This window comes from Thyridium curvatum (assembly GCF_004353045.1).
Source record: "Thyridium curvatum strain D216 chromosome Unknown NODE_50_length_306471_cov_79.392670, whole genome shotgun sequence".
Taxonomy (NCBI): domain Eukaryota; kingdom Fungi; phylum Ascomycota; class Sordariomycetes; order Thyridiales; family Thyridiaceae; genus Thyridium; species Thyridium curvatum.
This window is the reverse complement of record NW_022156805.1, coordinates 271,753-288,379: the sequence shown is the minus strand read 5'-3', so window position 1 is coordinate 288,379 and position 16,627 is coordinate 271,753. Positions and strand designations below refer to the sequence as shown.

The 16,627-nt window shown below is 51.2% G+C and overlaps 8 protein-coding genes across 8 annotated transcripts; 5 read left to right on the top strand and 3 right to left on the bottom strand.

The window, feature by feature from the left end:
- Positions 1-765: 765 nt before the first annotated feature.
- Positions 766-1,735, top strand: E0L32_008002 (uncharacterized protein; the record flags this gene model as incomplete). Its single annotated transcript, XM_031142808.1, has 3 exons — positions 766-1,071; positions 1,137-1,257; positions 1,317-1,735. The coding sequence occupies 3 exons, from the start codon at positions 766-768 to the stop codon at positions 1,733-1,735; spliced, it is 846 nt and encodes a 281-aa protein (XP_030992852.1).
- Positions 1,736-3,641: 1,906 nt separating this feature from the next.
- E0L32_008001 (uncharacterized protein) lies at positions 3,642-4,599 on the top strand (the record flags this gene model as incomplete). The annotated part of the gene is made up of 2 exons (XM_031142807.1): positions 3,642-3,881; positions 3,955-4,599. 2 exons carry the CDS (start codon positions 3,642-3,644, stop codon positions 4,597-4,599), a joined length of 885 nt encoding a protein of 294 aa, XP_030992851.1.
- Positions 4,600-5,010: 411 nt separating this feature from the next.
- On the bottom strand, positions 5,011-5,597 carry E0L32_008000 (uncharacterized protein; the record flags this gene model as incomplete). Its single annotated transcript, XM_031142806.1, has 3 exons — positions 5,011-5,149; positions 5,204-5,338; positions 5,395-5,597. The coding sequence occupies 3 exons, from the start codon at positions 5,595-5,597 to the stop codon at positions 5,011-5,013; spliced, it is 477 nt and encodes a 158-aa protein (XP_030992850.1).
- A 356-nt stretch (positions 5,598-5,953) lies between these two features.
- On the top strand, positions 5,954-6,666 carry E0L32_007999 (uncharacterized protein; the record flags this gene model as incomplete). The annotated part of the gene is made up of 3 exons (XM_031142805.1): positions 5,954-6,285; positions 6,348-6,510; positions 6,568-6,666. 3 exons carry the CDS (start codon positions 5,954-5,956, stop codon positions 6,664-6,666), a joined length of 594 nt encoding a protein of 197 aa, XP_030992849.1.
- A 1,082-nt stretch (positions 6,667-7,748) lies between these two features.
- On the top strand, positions 7,749-8,867 carry E0L32_007998 (uncharacterized protein; the record flags this gene model as incomplete). Its single annotated transcript, XM_031142804.1, has 1 exon — positions 7,749-8,867. One exon carries the CDS (start codon positions 7,749-7,751, stop codon positions 8,865-8,867), a length of 1,119 nt encoding a protein of 372 aa, XP_030992848.1.
- A 678-nt stretch (positions 8,868-9,545) lies between these two features.
- E0L32_007997 (uncharacterized protein) lies at positions 9,546-11,208 on the top strand (the record flags this gene model as incomplete). The annotated part of the gene is made up of 5 exons (XM_031142803.1): positions 9,546-9,774; positions 9,831-10,703; positions 10,762-10,839; positions 10,901-11,089; positions 11,144-11,208. 5 exons carry the CDS (start codon positions 9,546-9,548, stop codon positions 11,206-11,208), a joined length of 1,434 nt encoding a protein of 477 aa, XP_030992847.1.
- Positions 11,209-11,456: 248 nt separating this feature from the next.
- E0L32_007996 (uncharacterized protein) lies at positions 11,457-12,106 on the bottom strand (the record flags this gene model as incomplete). Its single annotated transcript, XM_031142802.1, has 3 exons — positions 11,457-11,628; positions 11,683-11,996; positions 12,050-12,106. The coding sequence occupies 3 exons, from the start codon at positions 12,104-12,106 to the stop codon at positions 11,457-11,459; spliced, it is 543 nt and encodes a 180-aa protein (XP_030992846.1).
- Positions 12,107-13,886: 1,780 nt separating this feature from the next.
- Positions 13,887-15,927, bottom strand: E0L32_007995 (uncharacterized protein; the record flags this gene model as incomplete). The annotated part of the gene is made up of 2 exons (XM_031142801.1): positions 13,887-14,219; positions 14,275-15,927. The coding sequence occupies 2 exons, from the start codon at positions 15,925-15,927 to the stop codon at positions 13,887-13,889; spliced, it is 1,986 nt and encodes a 661-aa protein (XP_030992845.1).
- Positions 15,928-16,627: the final 700 nt, after the last annotated feature.

Genomic DNA, 16,627 nt, shown 5'->3' with positions numbered 1-16,627 from the left:
GGCCACGTGTGTTAGCTGACAGGTACGGATGACAAAGCATCAGGAAGTAGTTGAACATTTTCTTTTGGAGAACTTCCCTCTTTACCATAGGTTCTACTACCCCAAAGTGCTGTACCTCACTCTGAAGGAATTGTATTGCATGCCAAGTCGGACACTCACGAAAAAGAGGGCGACACGTGGTGTAGGAAGTGCTGGGAGCCGATGTGAATGATATGACCACGCCGAAGTCTAGACCGCCCCGGACTTGGCCCAAGTCTTAGCCCCAACATCCCGCCACCCCCAGGCGAGACTTACCTGACACAGGCGACGCTAGATAACTGATGTTTGCCTCTCTACCTCCTGTTCTGCCTTCTGACTGTGGTGAGACTTGTCTGGCACAGCTATGCTCTGCCATGCCTAGGGTCACACCTTCTCCGCTTCCGCCCGACCGTCAGTGGCACTGACGTGTGGCCAGGCTCAGATACCACATGTTGCACCACGTTGCCATTTGTAGCTGTCTCCCTACTGACTCTGAATGTCTCCAGACCGTCTCCAGACTTGCTCATAACATCAGCTTTTGTGGTCATACTACAAGGTCTTGTGTCTTGCACGGCTTTGCGATGGTGATGCAACAAACAACCGAAATATCCGAACAAGAATTCAGTTTACAGACTTAAAAAAGAGACAATTGCCACTCAATATTGCTTTTGAGAAGCTATCGAATAGTTAACATCGTTCAAGACATATCATATCACGGAAGCCTTTATCAAATACAATCACAGAATTATGGTCAACACCATCTCTGTCGACTGTGTCAACCTTACAGCATACACGCCGGCCGAGACGACAGAGCTTGTCTCTCGGGCCGGGGTGAAAAAAGGGAACACGCCCCCCCACAAAATCTTCCTCTCTGCATTTTCAGCAGGTTGCCTCTTGAGTTTCGGCTGCGCTGTCTCGCTCACCGTGCTCTCGTCGCCGTGGTACCAAGAAAATGCACCCGGCCTGATCAAGATCGTAGGGGCGTTAGTCTTCCCTGTTGGTCTGGTGATGGTCGCACTGACAGGTGCTGATCTGTTCACCGCCACGACTATGGTCAGTTGGTGCATACCTAATGTAACCCTTTATTTCCTCGATACGTGGCTGACCTGAATCTCCAGTTCACAACTGTGGCTGCACTCCACCGCCGTTTACCGGTTTGGAAGATGCTCCTTCATTGGACTCTATGCTTCTTAGGAAACCTCGCCGGTAGTCTGTTTCTGATGAGTGTGGTCTTTGGATGTAAGATACGGTCTTCACTCTCGTGCTGATCGACTAGTGGCTAACTGGATCGATGATAGATGGAGGGATCTTCAATGCCTCTCCGTATAAAGAGGAGGTGATTGCGTTTGCCACAAAGAAACAAGTAGCTCCTCAGTGGCATGAGATCTTCTTGAGAGCCATAGGCTGCAACTGGCTCGTTTGTTTGGCATTGTTCCTTGGTACACAGGCCAAGGATCTTGGCTCCAAGGTGATCGGCCTGTGGTTACCAATCTTCAGTTTCGTTGCCCTAGGATTGGATCACGTTATTGCAAACATGTTCTTCATTCCTCTGGGGATCTGGCTTCACACACCCGGGCTCACTGTCGGTCTATATATCTGGAAAGGTAAGGTCCCCGTTCCCCTCCCTACATTCTCGGTTACTTCCCCACTTGGTGGCTTAAACTTCAAGCTAATGAACCTCAAGGTATCATTCCTGCAACTCTGGGTAACATTCTAGGCGGCGGTCTATTTTGCGGGGTGTATTATTGGTATATGTATCTGTGTATGGAACCGCCGGTGAAGATCGATGGTGCCGAATACCTGGGCCATGCCATCGAACATACACTGACCCATACCCTGACTCGTTTCAGGAGTAGGAGAATGAGTGCGGCCACGGATGAAGAGACCAGGATAGGGTCCCGAGAGGACCTCCATCATGATGGCCGGTCTGGCCCTCATGCTCATTGGGACAAATCCAGCTTCAAAAAGACTCCTTCAACAGCTTGATAATGCGGGATTAGGCGGGCAATGAAGGCAAAGACGGGAAGTCAGAGCAAGTTTAACATCAATGAGTAGTCGTTTCTAGTTCAGCTATAGTTCAGCTTCTGTAATCAAATGAGTACTGCTGAATTTGCGAGGTTCTCATGCGGACTGCAGGGTACCACTGCACTTCGAAGTAGGCGCAATGCCAGGGTTGTAAGCCTTCTAGATCACCCACATCGCAGCCAATGTAAGGGTTCCATGTCAACACGTCTACAACATGTTACTCTTCTTTGTTTTTTCCCCTGGAAATCAGCAGCTTTTCTGCTACAGCTGGACTTCGTATGTGACCTAGGTGTCAGATCATCGCCACGGCCTTCGGCTTCTGTACTGACAATCAGCAGCTTTGCCGGACACGTGTACTTTGCATGGGACCTTAGGATCATATCATATTCACCGCTTCTCCAGGTCTTCAGCCTAAGAACGAGCTGTAGCCGCGGTACGCGGGTGGGCTTGAAATGAGCATCTCCGCGGGCGTCGAAACATGCAACTTGTCGCGGATGCTAGAGTCCTTCCAGAATGAGTAATATAGATTACCTAAGAATCACTAGCTTAAAGAGGGTGACGTAGGGAGGGCTTCCTCCTGTAGGCAGTCGTGCTTGTAGTCCATTTAGTTGCACAGAAAGTCTGTGCATGTCTGTTGGTCGATGGGTTCGGATCCGCGCATTGAGTCGCATCTTGGTATTTCGTCAATTTACACTGAAACCTGGCCCATACGCGCCTCCTATCCTTTATGTATATCCCGCCCTTGTCTCCTTTCCCTAGAGAGGAGCTACCTCGTCTTGTCTCCTTCTCCTTCTCCTTGAGATACCCGGGCAATCATAGCAGTACATTGTAACTAGTATGCTATCACTACCTAGGTATAGAGCAGGCTTGAATCTATTTCGATTGTGTGTTTCATCTTCAAGGCCAGTGCTATTTTAGGTACAGTGTGTTCGCTGGGGTATCAGATCGCAAGTCAATCGGCATCTCAAGATCAAGATTTCAATTTTACTTAGTCGCTCGCTGGTTGTAGAGCATTGGATGTCAAAGCGTTCTATCGCATACCAGTCACCAGAGGGCAAGTATTCCGTACAGTAGATTGACTCTTCAATTTTCAAATTGTATGTGTCAGTTTCAGGTTTCTTCCTTGGTTCTCTTTGCCGCTTAGAGAGCTGGTTGGGGGAAAAAGAAATGGTTTCCCAAAACGTATCCCTCTCTCCCTTGCCCGAAATCGGCCATGTCTTTCTTGGGATTGACCAATAATAATAGCTTGGTTGAAAAACAAGCCTGTCGTGGAACCATGCCTGTTACGGTGCTAGACTGACCATCACCTACCGTGCTTTTGGCTCTCGGCTGGGTCAAATCGCGACGGGTCACGGTGTGGCGGGTGAGGTAACGCGATCGGAAAAACCCGCTAAAACGGACTACTAAGGTGTCGCCGGCCGCCGAGCCGCCTTCTTCTCTGACTCAGTCCATCATCCTCCCGAACAGAAACAGAAAAAGAGAAAATTTGGAGTCGCCATCTCGAGAACAGGGAACTCGTTATATTGGCATCACTCACAGAGCCAGCCACTCCTCGGTCCCCTTTTTTTTTCGCTTCATTGTCAATCCGCCAATCGAGAATGGAGCTTGAAAACGGCCGAGACCGCGAACCAGCCACGGAGGCGCATCCTCGTCCCGAGGCGGAGCCTTCATCGCAACCAACACCGAGTTCCAAGGCCGCCGCCGCCACAACTTGGCTTGGGAATCTACGGGAGGATGTGAGCGCGTCCTACTCAGATCTTCCGATCCTCGCCTGCTGTGCTGTCTCAGGGCTGTGTGACAGTGTTGCATTCAACGCTGGCGGAGTGTTTGTGAGCATGGTATGGTGATCTCGTCGCTTGTATTATGTGTGGTAAGGCTGGCCCATTATGCTGACGTTTGACTGCCCGGTAGCAAACAGGAAACACCATCTTCTTGGCTCTAGGGGCATCCCAACTTCCCGCGGGCGAGCCAACGCTATGGTTGAAGGCTCTTGCGTCCATTGCAGCTTTCTGGGCAGGCTGTTTCGCCTTCTCAAAGTCACGACATCTTCATCCGCAACGCAAAGCAACATTGTCACTGTCTTTCTTTGTCCAAGCCGCCTTCATCTTCGCAGCCGCCGCGCTCGCACAGTCGCGTGTGGTGCCTTCCTTCGCTGGTGCTCTCCTGGGCACTGGAGAAGCCGCTGCTAAAAATCACGCAAACGACAACGACTCGACCATCTTTGCGCCGCTCATTCTGCTCGGGTTCCAATTCGGTGGTCAGATCGTCACTAGTCGCATACTAGGCTTCAACGAAGTGCCTACTAACGTGCTAACCTCGGTGTACTGCGATCTGTTGTCTGATCCTAAACTTCTGGCTCCCATGCCTGCCAACCCAAAACGCAACCGTCGCTTAGCAGCGGTTGTACTCCTTGTTGCAGGTGGGATCGCTGGCGGCTGGCTACAGAGAAGTCGTGCAGGAATGAGCGCGGCGTTATGGATTGCTGGCGGCATCAAGTTGGTGATCGCTGTGGCCTGGCTCGTGTGGAGCGGCAAGAAGCAGGTGCCTCGGAAGTAGAGGTGGCTGCCCCGGTCAGACTTTGATAGTACCGTACAGCTCTCTTCACAGATCATACTTGGTGTACTGGACCGCACACTGCGAGCGTGTGCATTATACTTGCCTGGCATCTTGGAGACTCAATCTCTCCTTGTCTGCGAGATCCTTAGAGCACAAAAAAGGAAAGCGGAGGCAACGAAGGGGATATAATCTACTCCAGTCAAGAAAGATATACGATCCTGTGAGAAAACATGTCAACAAGATGGCACCTGATCTCATACATATATTCTTTAGTGGAGATGGGTACAATATATGCTTATCTCCAAAGAAACGAACAGCAAATCAATGAGTGTGTACAGTCTAAGTACCACTGTTGGCAATGGTCCCAGTATTGCCAGTCTGACACACAAGATTGCATCTCTTGGTATTGCGTTAGATGGTGACCGTGATGATGCCTTCCTCATCTCCATCTTCGTCATCAGCGTCAACCTCGCCACCGCGGTAGACCAATCTCTTTGAATTTGTCACGGCCGTACATGAGCCCAGGTTCGGATCAGCTCTATTAGCCCAACTAAAGTCAGTCTCAATATAATTGAGAAAGCATGGCAATAGCCTTTGACCTTACCTGAATTGCCAGCCATCGACCTTCTTCTTCCCACCGCGGTCACAGTTGGTACGCGGTCCCATGCCACTAATACACTTGCCCTTTTCAAGAATTCTCTTTTTGTTCTTGGTATTCTGTTTTATTCCAAAGTCAGCTCTGTTATGTCATAAAAGCAATATCTGCTTATGGAAACCAGAGTGTCTTACCCTCACTTGGAAATCCCATTTTCGGCCAGCCATGTCCTCAAAACATTGACGGCGAGTCTCTTTGCGGTCGTATTCGCCTTAGTACCGAGATCCGACGTGCCGTAGAGGTCCTTCCCTTTGTTACCCGTAGCGCCGTGTTTGAAACATGAAGCGTCGACTAGAGCAGGTGAAGCTGCAAGGAGCGCAACAACAGTAGCTGAGAGCATCATCTTATAGTTTGTTGAAGTTTGAAGTGTATAAGCTATGGTGAGAGTGACCGAATTGTAGGCACTAAAGCTGATACCACTCTCGGGAGCTTAGTAGTTTGAGTGTTGTTGCCCAAGCTCTGTCCTTCTATCTTTCCCGGTGTACATGTGCCCTTGTAATATTTTTTGATAGTCAACGTGTACCGCCAAATTTCCAGAAATAAATCATTCCTACCATTCAGAACTGTATTATTTTCGGAAACGAAAGCTCCTGTGATGAGATATCGTGAGGCGTAGATGGTGGGATCGTGGCATGTGCACCGCTGATGCGGTTGAGGGGAAGGTATATTTTAGTCTTGGTCATAGAGAATGGCGCATTCATGAAACACAATTTGCATGGGACTTATGAAGAGTCCGGCGCCTCTTGGGCTTTCATTCCCGACGACCTGTGGGAGTCTGGGTATCATGAAGAGGCGCAGGCCATGAAGCGTGAGCTCGCGAATTCGCCTCTCACCGAGGCCAAAGACCTTGTACAACGCGCACCTCACAAGGAGGGTTCAGGAAAAATCCGAGACATGAGTGGCAAGGAACACAAGATCAAGTGGTACTGTGAGCCAGCAGCAGGGGGGGTAGTCAAATTTGCTGCCGCGTATGGCATCAAGCTGGCGTGCGATGGCGTATACTCCGTGGCCAGCAGCTCAGCCCGTGGACAGTGAGTCTCCCCTTTGCTCTTTCGATTCGCAAACCCGATGTTTCTGATTCGGTGCTCTCAAGGCTGGTGTGGCGGTCCCCTGAGCGTGCTGAGGGAAGTCTGCACAACAGGTTCACATTCCGACTTATGAAGAAGATGGTCGACGGATTCTTTACCACCTCGTGCACCACCGTGTTCAACGCTTATATTTTCACGTCTGGCCTAGGCTGTGGTGATAAAAAACAGGTAGGTATTATGTTACCTTGGGCTCGACAAGTATTTGCTTAACTAATTGAAGACCAGCTTGCTGGAACTTCTAAGGTCTCTGTTCGCTCTGTTGGTCCACGTTCTAAGAAAGATGGTGATGAAGTTATGCTTTATGAATTGAGTGTCCATAAGTAGTAGCATTGAGGCCTGTGAAGAAAAAGCCAGCATGGTTGTATCACGGCTCAAGGGAAGGGATCAGTGGATTTGCTCCTCCAGCAGTCTTTGCGCCCAAGGGGCTGTTCCCATCTTACAACCGGAGTCAGAAGCGAACACTCAGTCATGTTTCAATTCAGACTCTAAGTCGCAGTATCTATTTGGCAACTCCAGTACTCTATCCCTACGTGCATACCCCTCACTCTATTCTAGATCGTTAAAGAGAGAGTCCTTGGTGGGGCTGCCTTGTAGTGAGGCCTGGCCGCGTGCTGCACCATGCCGGATTTCAAGACTTTCGAGTCGAGATAATTGGTCAGAGGTGATGGGTTGACATAATGGCAAGCCTGTTCTGGGCGACATAGCAAGTGTATTGACGGCAAGATATGCGTTGTTGTTATATACAACAGCGTTCCTTCATAGCATTCCCATCCCTTCCAGTCCGAACAACTTGATCAGCTTGAATCATCAAGTCGGGCGAGCTATCTCTCCATCAATTGGAGATCGACAGTGGTATGGCTCCCTCCTTCCCTACTGTCAACAAAAGTATGCAGATCAAGAAGGCTTTTCTCCCGAAGTGATGTCTGGCGCCGGCTCAAAAAGCCCCGCCACCCACGAGGTCCAGGGGATTTGGGGGCCTGATTCTCAGCCAAGCATTATCTTGTGAACGCCCTATGCAGATTCAACACGACGATAGGTAGGGTGGACAGCCTTCGGAGCGCCCAATCCAGATGTCAAAAATGCATAGGGCGTCATTGATCCAAAACCCGCCTGGGGCGATTCCGTTTCTGGGGCGGTCCCAGAGACATTGACCCACCAACCAATGTCGGATTTCCTGTGGGGGTTAGATGCCGAACTCGTCTTACTGCACAAGAAGGGCACAGTAAGGCACAGCAACCGTGGTTAGCTTGGCATGCAAGATCCTGTCGGCCACAAAAGAGAAGGCCCTGTGGCTCACGACAGGGAAAATTTCCTGCCCTCGATGTTCTACCATCTGCTCTCTCGTGTGAAGTAGCCACGGACCCCCTAGCACCCTGCCGACCAGGTTCCGGACAATCCTTTTGAAGATGCCTACCGAGGCGTACGGTGTCAAGCAGGACGATGTCCATAAAAAGATAAAGCTTCTGATAGATGGCTTGGTCAACATCCAGGACAAGACTGGCGAGTTCTTGTTCACGCTAGAAGACGGCCGTATCATCGACACTAAAGGTTGGAACGGATGGGATTGGACACAGGGCGTTGGCCTCTACGGCATCTGGCAATATTACCAGATCACGGGAGAGGAAAAGTTTCTGAAGATTATTGAGGACTGGTTTCAGTACCAATTCGCGGCCGGCGGCACCACGAAAAATATCAATACGGTATCCGTATTCCTGACCCTCGCGCACGTGTACGAGAAGACAGGCAATGCAACATATCTTCCATATCTCGACAGCTGGGCCGAATGGGCCTATCACGATGCAGAGCGGACAAAATATGGTGGGCTGGAGCATACTACGTATCTTGGTCCGAATCCGGGGGAGCTCTGGGACGATACTCTGATGATGACAGTGGCCCCCTTGGCAAAAATCGGCAAGGTGCTGAATCGGCCACACTACATTGAGGAAGCAAAACGGCAGTTCTTGGTACACATCAAGTACCTATTTGATACGAGGACTGGTCTCTTCTTCCATGGCTGGACGTTCAAGGATGGCGGACACAACTTCGCCCGCGCTCGATGGGCCAGAGGCAATAGCTGGCTGACTATCGTCATCCCCGAAATTATTGAGCTTCTAGGGTTGCAAGAGAACGACCCATTCTTCATCCACCTTCGAGACACCCTGCTTGCCCAATGCGACGCATTGGCTGGCACGCAGCTGGACTCAGGTCTGTGGCGCACACTGCTGGACGAGCCCGAAACAGAGGGTTCGTATCCCGAGGCGAGCGCGTCGGCTGGGTTTGCATTCGGTATTCTCAAAGCGCAGAGGAAACGCTACATCGGCAAAGAATATCAGGAAGTAGCGCTGAAAGCTATTCGGGCAGTGATGGCCAATGTCGATCGCAACGGCGAGCTTCAGAACACATCCTTTGGCACGGGGATGGGCCACACTCTGCAGCATTACAAAGACATTCCCGTCACAAGCATGCCTTATGGACAGGCAATGGCGATCATGGCCCTGGTGGAGTTCCTGAGGGTGTTCATCTGAGCAGAGCACGGGAATAAGCGTTGGCACAAACATCGAAACCTGAGCTCGAGGTTTGGAGGGAATGATGTCTTTCAGGTATCGATGTATATAGACGAGAAGAATAACACGGCTTGCGGCATTTTCATCCATGCGCATATCAACTGAGAGCTCTTTGCCCATCAGCTCGCCTCTCAGCGCGCATACAGCGTTGCACGGCAGAGCGAGCCGATGCCGTTTTGTGGTCCCCGGCAATGACCAGCGCATGAGGTCCAGTCCTTGATAGGCAGGTGCCTGGATGAGATTAATTAAGTCAGCATCACACAAGTGCCTTGCCTGCGCATTGCCGTCAGCAGCCGCGTCGATAGAGCCCCCCCTATCCAATCATCTACTCGGCGTTCCCCGCGTATCCGTCTTTGCGTGCGTGGATCAGCATGAGTATCTGGTCCTCGACAAACTTTGCTATCCCGTTGAGGCATCTCGAAATTGTAAGCCCCTGCCGACCCCGCACTGAGTGATAAGAACTTCCCAGAGAGGTTCTTGCGGGCTCCATTTCGCATGTGCTTCGATTGGAACATAAAACCAAAGGCGTCTTCTTGGCAAAGCTATCTTGTCTTCTTTTGAACATAGTCTTCATGTGCCAAGTCACTCTAACATCGATCTAAGATCCTTCCAACGCGCCCAGAATAGGCAGACTGTAACATGAAGCTTTTGGACCTACTAGCAGCCGCCAGTCTCGTCGTGACGACAGCGGCTCTGCCCAAGGCCAGATCAGTCACCGAGAATAGACGCTATACGACCGTTTCGAGAGACATTGAGTACAATGTCTTCGAGCATGCCGGTACTTCGACCGCCATGTCATATATCAAGAACTCGGGAATATGCGAGACTACCCCCGGCGTTAATCAGTATTCGGGGTATCTTTCAGTTGGTGAGTGGGCCAGCCCCTACGATGAGACGCAGCTTCTGATATAACCGAACCTCTAGGCGAAAACATGAATATGTGGTTCTGGTTTTTTGAGTCCCGCAAGGCCGCGTCAAGCGCTCCTCTCACCTTGTGGCTGAACGGAGGCCCCGGTTGCAGCTCGATGATCGGCATGTTCCAGGAACATGGGCCTTGCCATTTTGTGAATGGTGATTCGAAACCTACCCTCAATCCCTACTCGTGGAACGAATATGCAAACATGCTTTATGTGGACCAGCCAATCGGCACTGGGTTCAGCTATGGAGACGATGAGGCAACATCCACAGTTACAGCGGCACCGTTCGTGTGGAATCTGCTCCAGGCATTCTATGATGCATTCCCAGAGTATGAGAACCGAGATTTCGCCTTGTTCACAGAATCATATGGAGGACACTACGGCCCTGAATTTGCGGACTACTTTGAGAAGCAGAACGAGAAAGTCACCGCAGGGACGGTAAAAGGGGAGAAGATCAACCTCATCGCACTTGGCATCAACAATGGTTGGGTTGATCCCTCGATCTCCTATAAGGCATACGTTGAGTTTGCTTTCAAGAACACGTATAAGCGTCTCATTAGCGAGTCGCAGTACAAGTGTTACATGAATGCATACAAGACTAGATGCGCCCCCGCTCTCTTGACCTGCTCGGGCACCTCGGGAATGGACGCTGCTTGCCTCAATGCAGACGGGTTGTGCGCCAAGCTCATCGAGACCCCTATCGAAAACTCCAAGGACTTTGGGATTTATGATGTCAGGGCACCCCGAAAAGACCCTAACCCTCCTGAAACATATGTAGCATATCTACAAGACCCCGAAGTGATGCGGGCGATTGGGGCACAGTCCAACTATTCGGAGTGTGCTGACCCACCAGGAGACAAGATCAGCAATACTGGTGATGGTACGTATCAACCCTACACCTATGTTCAATCACATTCATCATGCTGACCAGTTCCTAGACGGCCGGTCGTTTCTGAATACGCTCTCAGAAGTTGTGAGATCTGGGATCAACGTTCTACTCTGGGCGGGAGATGCTGGTAAGTGCAGTCATGGCAACATTGTTTGCATCGAAATTAACATGCCTGTTACCCATGCTAGATTGGATATGCAACTGGATGGGAAATCTCGAAGTCGCAAATCTGATAGCCTATGACGAAACCGCGACCTTCAACGCTGCTACAGTTGCACCTTATACGGTGAATGGAACAGCGTTTGGGGAGTTCAAAACTGCTGGGAACCTGAATTGGCTTCGCGTTTTCGAAGCAGGCCACGAAGTTCCGTTTTACCGTAAGTGGCCCAAACGCTCTCCAAAAACCTGATTCTGACCCTCAACTATCTCAGAGCCCGAAGTATCGCTGCAAGCCTTCATCCAGATCCTCCAGAAGAAGCCTTTGACGCCGACATAATGAAAATCTGCCATGCCAATCACGGTAATTCGTAGCGGTATGCTCTATATAGTTTTCTCGTTTTTCAATGCGAAGTACATGTAGTAGTTGGTACAAAGGTCGGAGGTGACCATAAAGCAAGTCTAGGAAACAGAAATCTGAAAAGAAAGTGAGGAAAAGAAATGCCTGATGCTGTCTAAAGGGAACCACCGTAAAAGGTCAATCTATTCCCTACGAGAATTCAAACAGAAAAGTGATATGACAGAATCTTAGTACCAGGTTGGAGGCACCGGCCAATGTCGGAGCATGCCGGCCACAGCTTGACTCCATTCGTACTCAAAGCACTGGGCAAGCTGCTCGCTCTCTTCTGGTTCGGGATAACGCCCTCCCCACATTTCGGGCTTTGAAGCCTCGACTGCAGCATAGCTGGAGATCAGGTTGCTGAATCTGGTCAGTAACCCCGTTCTAGTGGAGCAGGAAGAGTCTGATTCATACTCGTCTTGTATTTTGATCAAACACAACCAAGCGAGATTCCAGCTCCGGTTGGACTCCGGGTCGCTCCTCACGCGGAAATGGGCATCCGTCACAATGTCGCCACAGAAGGGATAGTTCCTGGTAAGGCCACGAAGTTCTGTCAGAAATTGGTGACTGGTAACGTAGTAGTCCCAAGCCGAGGTCATTGGTCCCTGGAACTCTTGAGCATCCTCTTCATTCTGGCAGCTCGCGGCAGCTCGCTCAATTCGACAGAGCTCTGTGAGGGTATTGACTCTGTGGCTTCTAAGAGACTCAATAAGCTGACGCATGGATTTCTAGATCATCTTGTGAGTTTAATCGACGTGACGTTTCCTCTGGATCATCATACCTGCGAGGCCCTGGGCTTCTTGCTGCCCTGACTAGAGCCCGACCGGGAGGAAGACATGGCTATGAATGCTGTGGAGAGCTTCACAGGAGTTTGGCCGTAGAGTTGAATGGGTTATCCTTGATATAAAGCTCTGAGACTGCCTTGCTGATGTTGTGATGCTCGAGTCGATGGTTCTCACGACAGAGAGCGGAAACATTTGGACTTTATATTCGCGGCATGTTACCTGTTGAAATCATGAGATGGCTTGGATTTGGCCCCCTGGGTCGACACATTTATACCCCTTGCTCTGACCATCAGGAAGAACAAAATGATTCTCTGTATACGATATTCTCGTCCGAGCAGATCTCCGGGGCTAAAATCATGTTCAGTCTGAACGCCCGTCGCAGTGAAGGCTGGAACTCTATAACGTCAGACAACTCAAAGGCTATACAGCAGCGAAGATGTCCATTTTGGTATAACTGAGCACCATTACTATATCTCAAGTTCATAAACCAGCTGAGTATTGCCGAGTACGATGTGGAAAGGTGGATGGGGGAGCTTTGCTACACAGCCATCTTGAGGATCACAATAGGTATAGACCGCTTTCCTACGAGATCTTCCCAACCCGATATGTAAGCTACCGTGGACCGTGGCGCAAGAGAAGCCGGAGGATACTATCTGCCTATCTACATATGACGTTGAAGCAAACCACAGCCGTACTTGGATCCTATTGACCCCGAGGGTCCAGAAGATCAAGTATGTGGAAAGGTTTTGGCCGCAAGACCCGTTTTGGGGTCTATTTTGAGCGCTAACGAGACGTCGGACTGTCAAGGAGGCGCAGTTGAGGATGATATCAAGTTGGCGAGATCTCTCGTGCCACATGTCTCGGTGAATACTTGACTCCAATCCCGTTTGTATAGGCTAGATCCATAGCTCACCCATGAAGAGCAGCACACATATGGTGGGCCCATTTCCTTTCGTACATGGCTGTGTCTTAACATTGATTGATTGGCTATTGTGACTTCGGGCACATCTCGTCTCGGCGTGGCCGTGCTCCCTAAAAGGCGATCCTCCAAGCATAGTCATGAAGTTGAGACATCGCTATTGAGGCTCACGCAGGTGCTGCTGACACGGAAGAGAGTTCTAGTGCCGGGGAACGTCTTTAAAGGCATGGCAGCAGTCAGCTCTAGCCAATCAGGTATTGGACTGGACACCTAAAGGCTCAGTCGGACCATTTCTGGCCCTTCATTAGGCAGCCCAAATTTAAACGAGATACAAGTTGATGTGGGTAGATCGCGGAGATACATTGCTTGAATTCCTGGAAGCGACAATGCGAGCTTGGGATGCGACAGATGTACCTGCTGTCAGCACTTCGTCTCTGATTCGCTAGATGACCGCAGCTGAGGACAGGGTTCGGCCGCCACATGGTGTAGTGAATTCGAAGCTGCGCCTCAACCCCCGGGAATCAAGATCTGAGTGGAATTCGGCCCATGCCATCGGAATCGGTGTGTGAGCCGAGTTATTCGCTTTCTCAGTCCCGACCAAGTTCATCTCGGAGCTTCAATTGTACGCAGTAATTACTAGTGGGACTTGGGGGCGAAACCCGGGCACTCAGCCTCTGTGGTGACTGAGCTTCAACTCAAAACATCACGAAATGCGTAGGCTTCACCGTGTTCTTGTCTAGTGCAAATCTCGACTCCGCCACAGTCATGACTAAGGCCTCTATCCTCTGACCTCAAACCGCGTTTGCAGAAGAAGACAATGATTCTGAGCATGACAGAGAAGTGAACGCCTCAGAGCTCAGTCAAGACATATGTTCCACTCCTCATAATTACAGAAACAAAGCAATGAGGCAATATCACCTTTCTGGGTCATGCTCCCGAGAAGGCCCCCCATGCTCTGCGTCGCTCCCATCCTCATGATCTTCGTCGCTGTCCTCCTCATCATCACCAACCCAGTCATCGCTTTCCAAGCCATCGCCCCTGATAGTTAAGCTTCCCAGCCAGCCGACAAGGGTGATGCCGGCAAATAAACCCCACGCCAAAAGCTCACCCTTTGGTTTGATACGGGTTGAGGCCGTGAACAAGGCGCCTGAAACAAAAGGGCCAACGCTACGACCAGCCGCTGACAGTGTTTGAGCCACCCCATTGAGAGTCGCTAATGTTTTGTGCGAAGAGGCACAGTTGGTGATCTATGCTGGTGTTAGTGTCGTGAGTGGACAGCATCAAGCAAGTTGTGCGACTAACCAAGAGCATCACGCTCGACAATCCTCCAATGGCGCACATGTTCTTGATCAAGAGAATTATTGAAGTTTCGGCGTAGAGCCACCATTTGCCGCTGCCCAGGCCAAAAACAGGCTGGCTGTCAAGATATCCGATCCAGGGAATGAGGGCCATGCTTGCCGTCATGCCGAGGAGAGACCATCGAAATGTTCCCAGATTTCCAAGCCTAGCTTTGATGGGTTGGAAGAGAAGAATCTGAAACACAATTGTCAGGAGCCCTGAAAAAGAGAGCAATAACCCAATTGTTCCGGGCCCCAGGCCACGGCCAGTGGGGGGTTTGGCAGAGGAAAATATTGGAAACAAGCTGTTATAGCTGATGTTGGACAGTTGGAATATCAGATACGTTAACAGCACCACAATCGTTGTGCGATTAAGAATCTCGCCAACTGACCAATGATGGTCATCGTCGTCGTCCGAATAGTCATCTTCCGACCCAGACTGATCGAGTAGAGGGTTGCCTTCACTAAGGGAATCATTGCTTCCTGTAGCAGAGGACGAAGATGAATCCTCAGCCTCATCAGCGACGTCATGGTGATGCATCGGCCATCTTGCACTCCATGACCCTTTACGGCCCTGAATTCCCTTCTGACTTCGGCGAAACAGCCGTTCAAGCCAGCCTAGGCGTGACCGAGCGGCTTTCATCGTCTCGTCATCAGCAGTCTCGTCAAGCCAGATGGCAAGGATGACCACGGCGGTAGCCAACAGCGCGGAGCTGCCAATGTTGGGGCCCAAGAATGGAAATCGCACCGCCCCCTCACGGACGAGGAGACCTCCCAGTGCCGGGCCTGTGATGCCACCGATAGAGTACATGACTGGTAGCCATGTGAAGGCTTTGCTCTGGTTGCTTCGATCCGTAACCTCACCCAGACAAGTCGGGACAACGGCAGCATTGCCATTGAGCAGCCCCATGGCTATGTGAACAACGAGCACTTGCCAGTAGGTGGTGCAGAACCCAAAGAACCCAAAGCACACCATCAAGAGCCCTGTCCCAAGGATCATTGTCGGTTTTCGGCCGAACAGATCGGAGAGAAAGCCCCAGAGCAGGTTCGTAGTCAACTGGGCCAATGCAAAGGCCGACGCGAGAAGACCGACATAGAGCCCCGTTTGTGTAGCCGGGATTTCTTCAAAGGATCTCACCATCGTTGGGAGATATGGCGATATAGAGTTCAGCGCCGTTTGTTCGCAAAGGCTCAGCCAGGCAAGCAGGACGAGCTGCTTGACCGGCAGCGGCGTCGCGTCACGTTCGTCTGCCTTGTCGTCCTGCGCTTTGCGGCGTTGGAGAGACTCGGAAGATCTATTTGCGCGCCCTCCGGAACTCGAATCCGAGGGAGGCTTCGGCGGCGGAGTGGGGAAGGTATGGTATTTGTGGGTGGACTGTCGTCGGAGGCCTGGTGTCAAGCGGCGGCGGTAAGAGGCAGATCGGAGGTAGGAGCCGAGGTCGGGGATTGGGGCGCCGGCATGGAAAGATCCGGCCGACGAGGGGATACGAGGACGAGAAGGACGAAGCATGCGGGCTTGGCGGTTCCGTGTCAGGCCATCAGTTGGGACTGCGGCTGTGGTCGCGGGCGGTGCCGCCATCGTGCCGGCTTTGGTGCTCACCACGTTGGTGCGGACCATGGTGACAGGGCTACTCAGGACTGGCTACTGAAATGATCACCCTACACGCAGAGAAATCAGTGCCCAATGCCTCCTGGCAATGCCTAGTACGCGCAACTTGCTCGTGGCAGGGCTACGGCAGCACTTGGTCGAACGGCCGTCGGCGGCGGCGGCGGCGGCGGCGGCGGCGGCTGGGGGAGACCCCGCGAAAACCAGGAGCAGACCTGCAGAGGCACTGAGCAATCGGAATAGCGGCGAGCTCGTCGTACGTGAATGAGGTTTTGTTTTGTCACGGTGATGATGTTCAATTGCAAATATGAATGCTCACAAGATCTGCGCGAGCAAGCGTGGTCGAGCGAGCGGTCGCGTCTGTGACTCCAAAGTGAACGACGTCACCAGGTGAGCCTTGGGCGAATTTGTGGCTATTGCAGCTCTGTGATTGGTGCATTGCGTACTCCAAGCCCAGTCGATAGGATCGCTAAAAAAGCCAAGTCTCGGCCCTGGGGCATTAGCACAAAACCCGATGCTACAGGCCCCTTCCAGTGGTAAATAATTAACTGGAGCCGTGAAGCCTACCTCCCAACATTACCTATATTTTGTCCCTACCTTACTCGCGACTGCGGTTCTTCAGGCCTCCGATTGTGTCAAGTCGCGATATTCTGAAGAGGCGATCCCTATGATTTTGAAAGTTTCTATGGAAAACAGCCTAGATAGGATATAG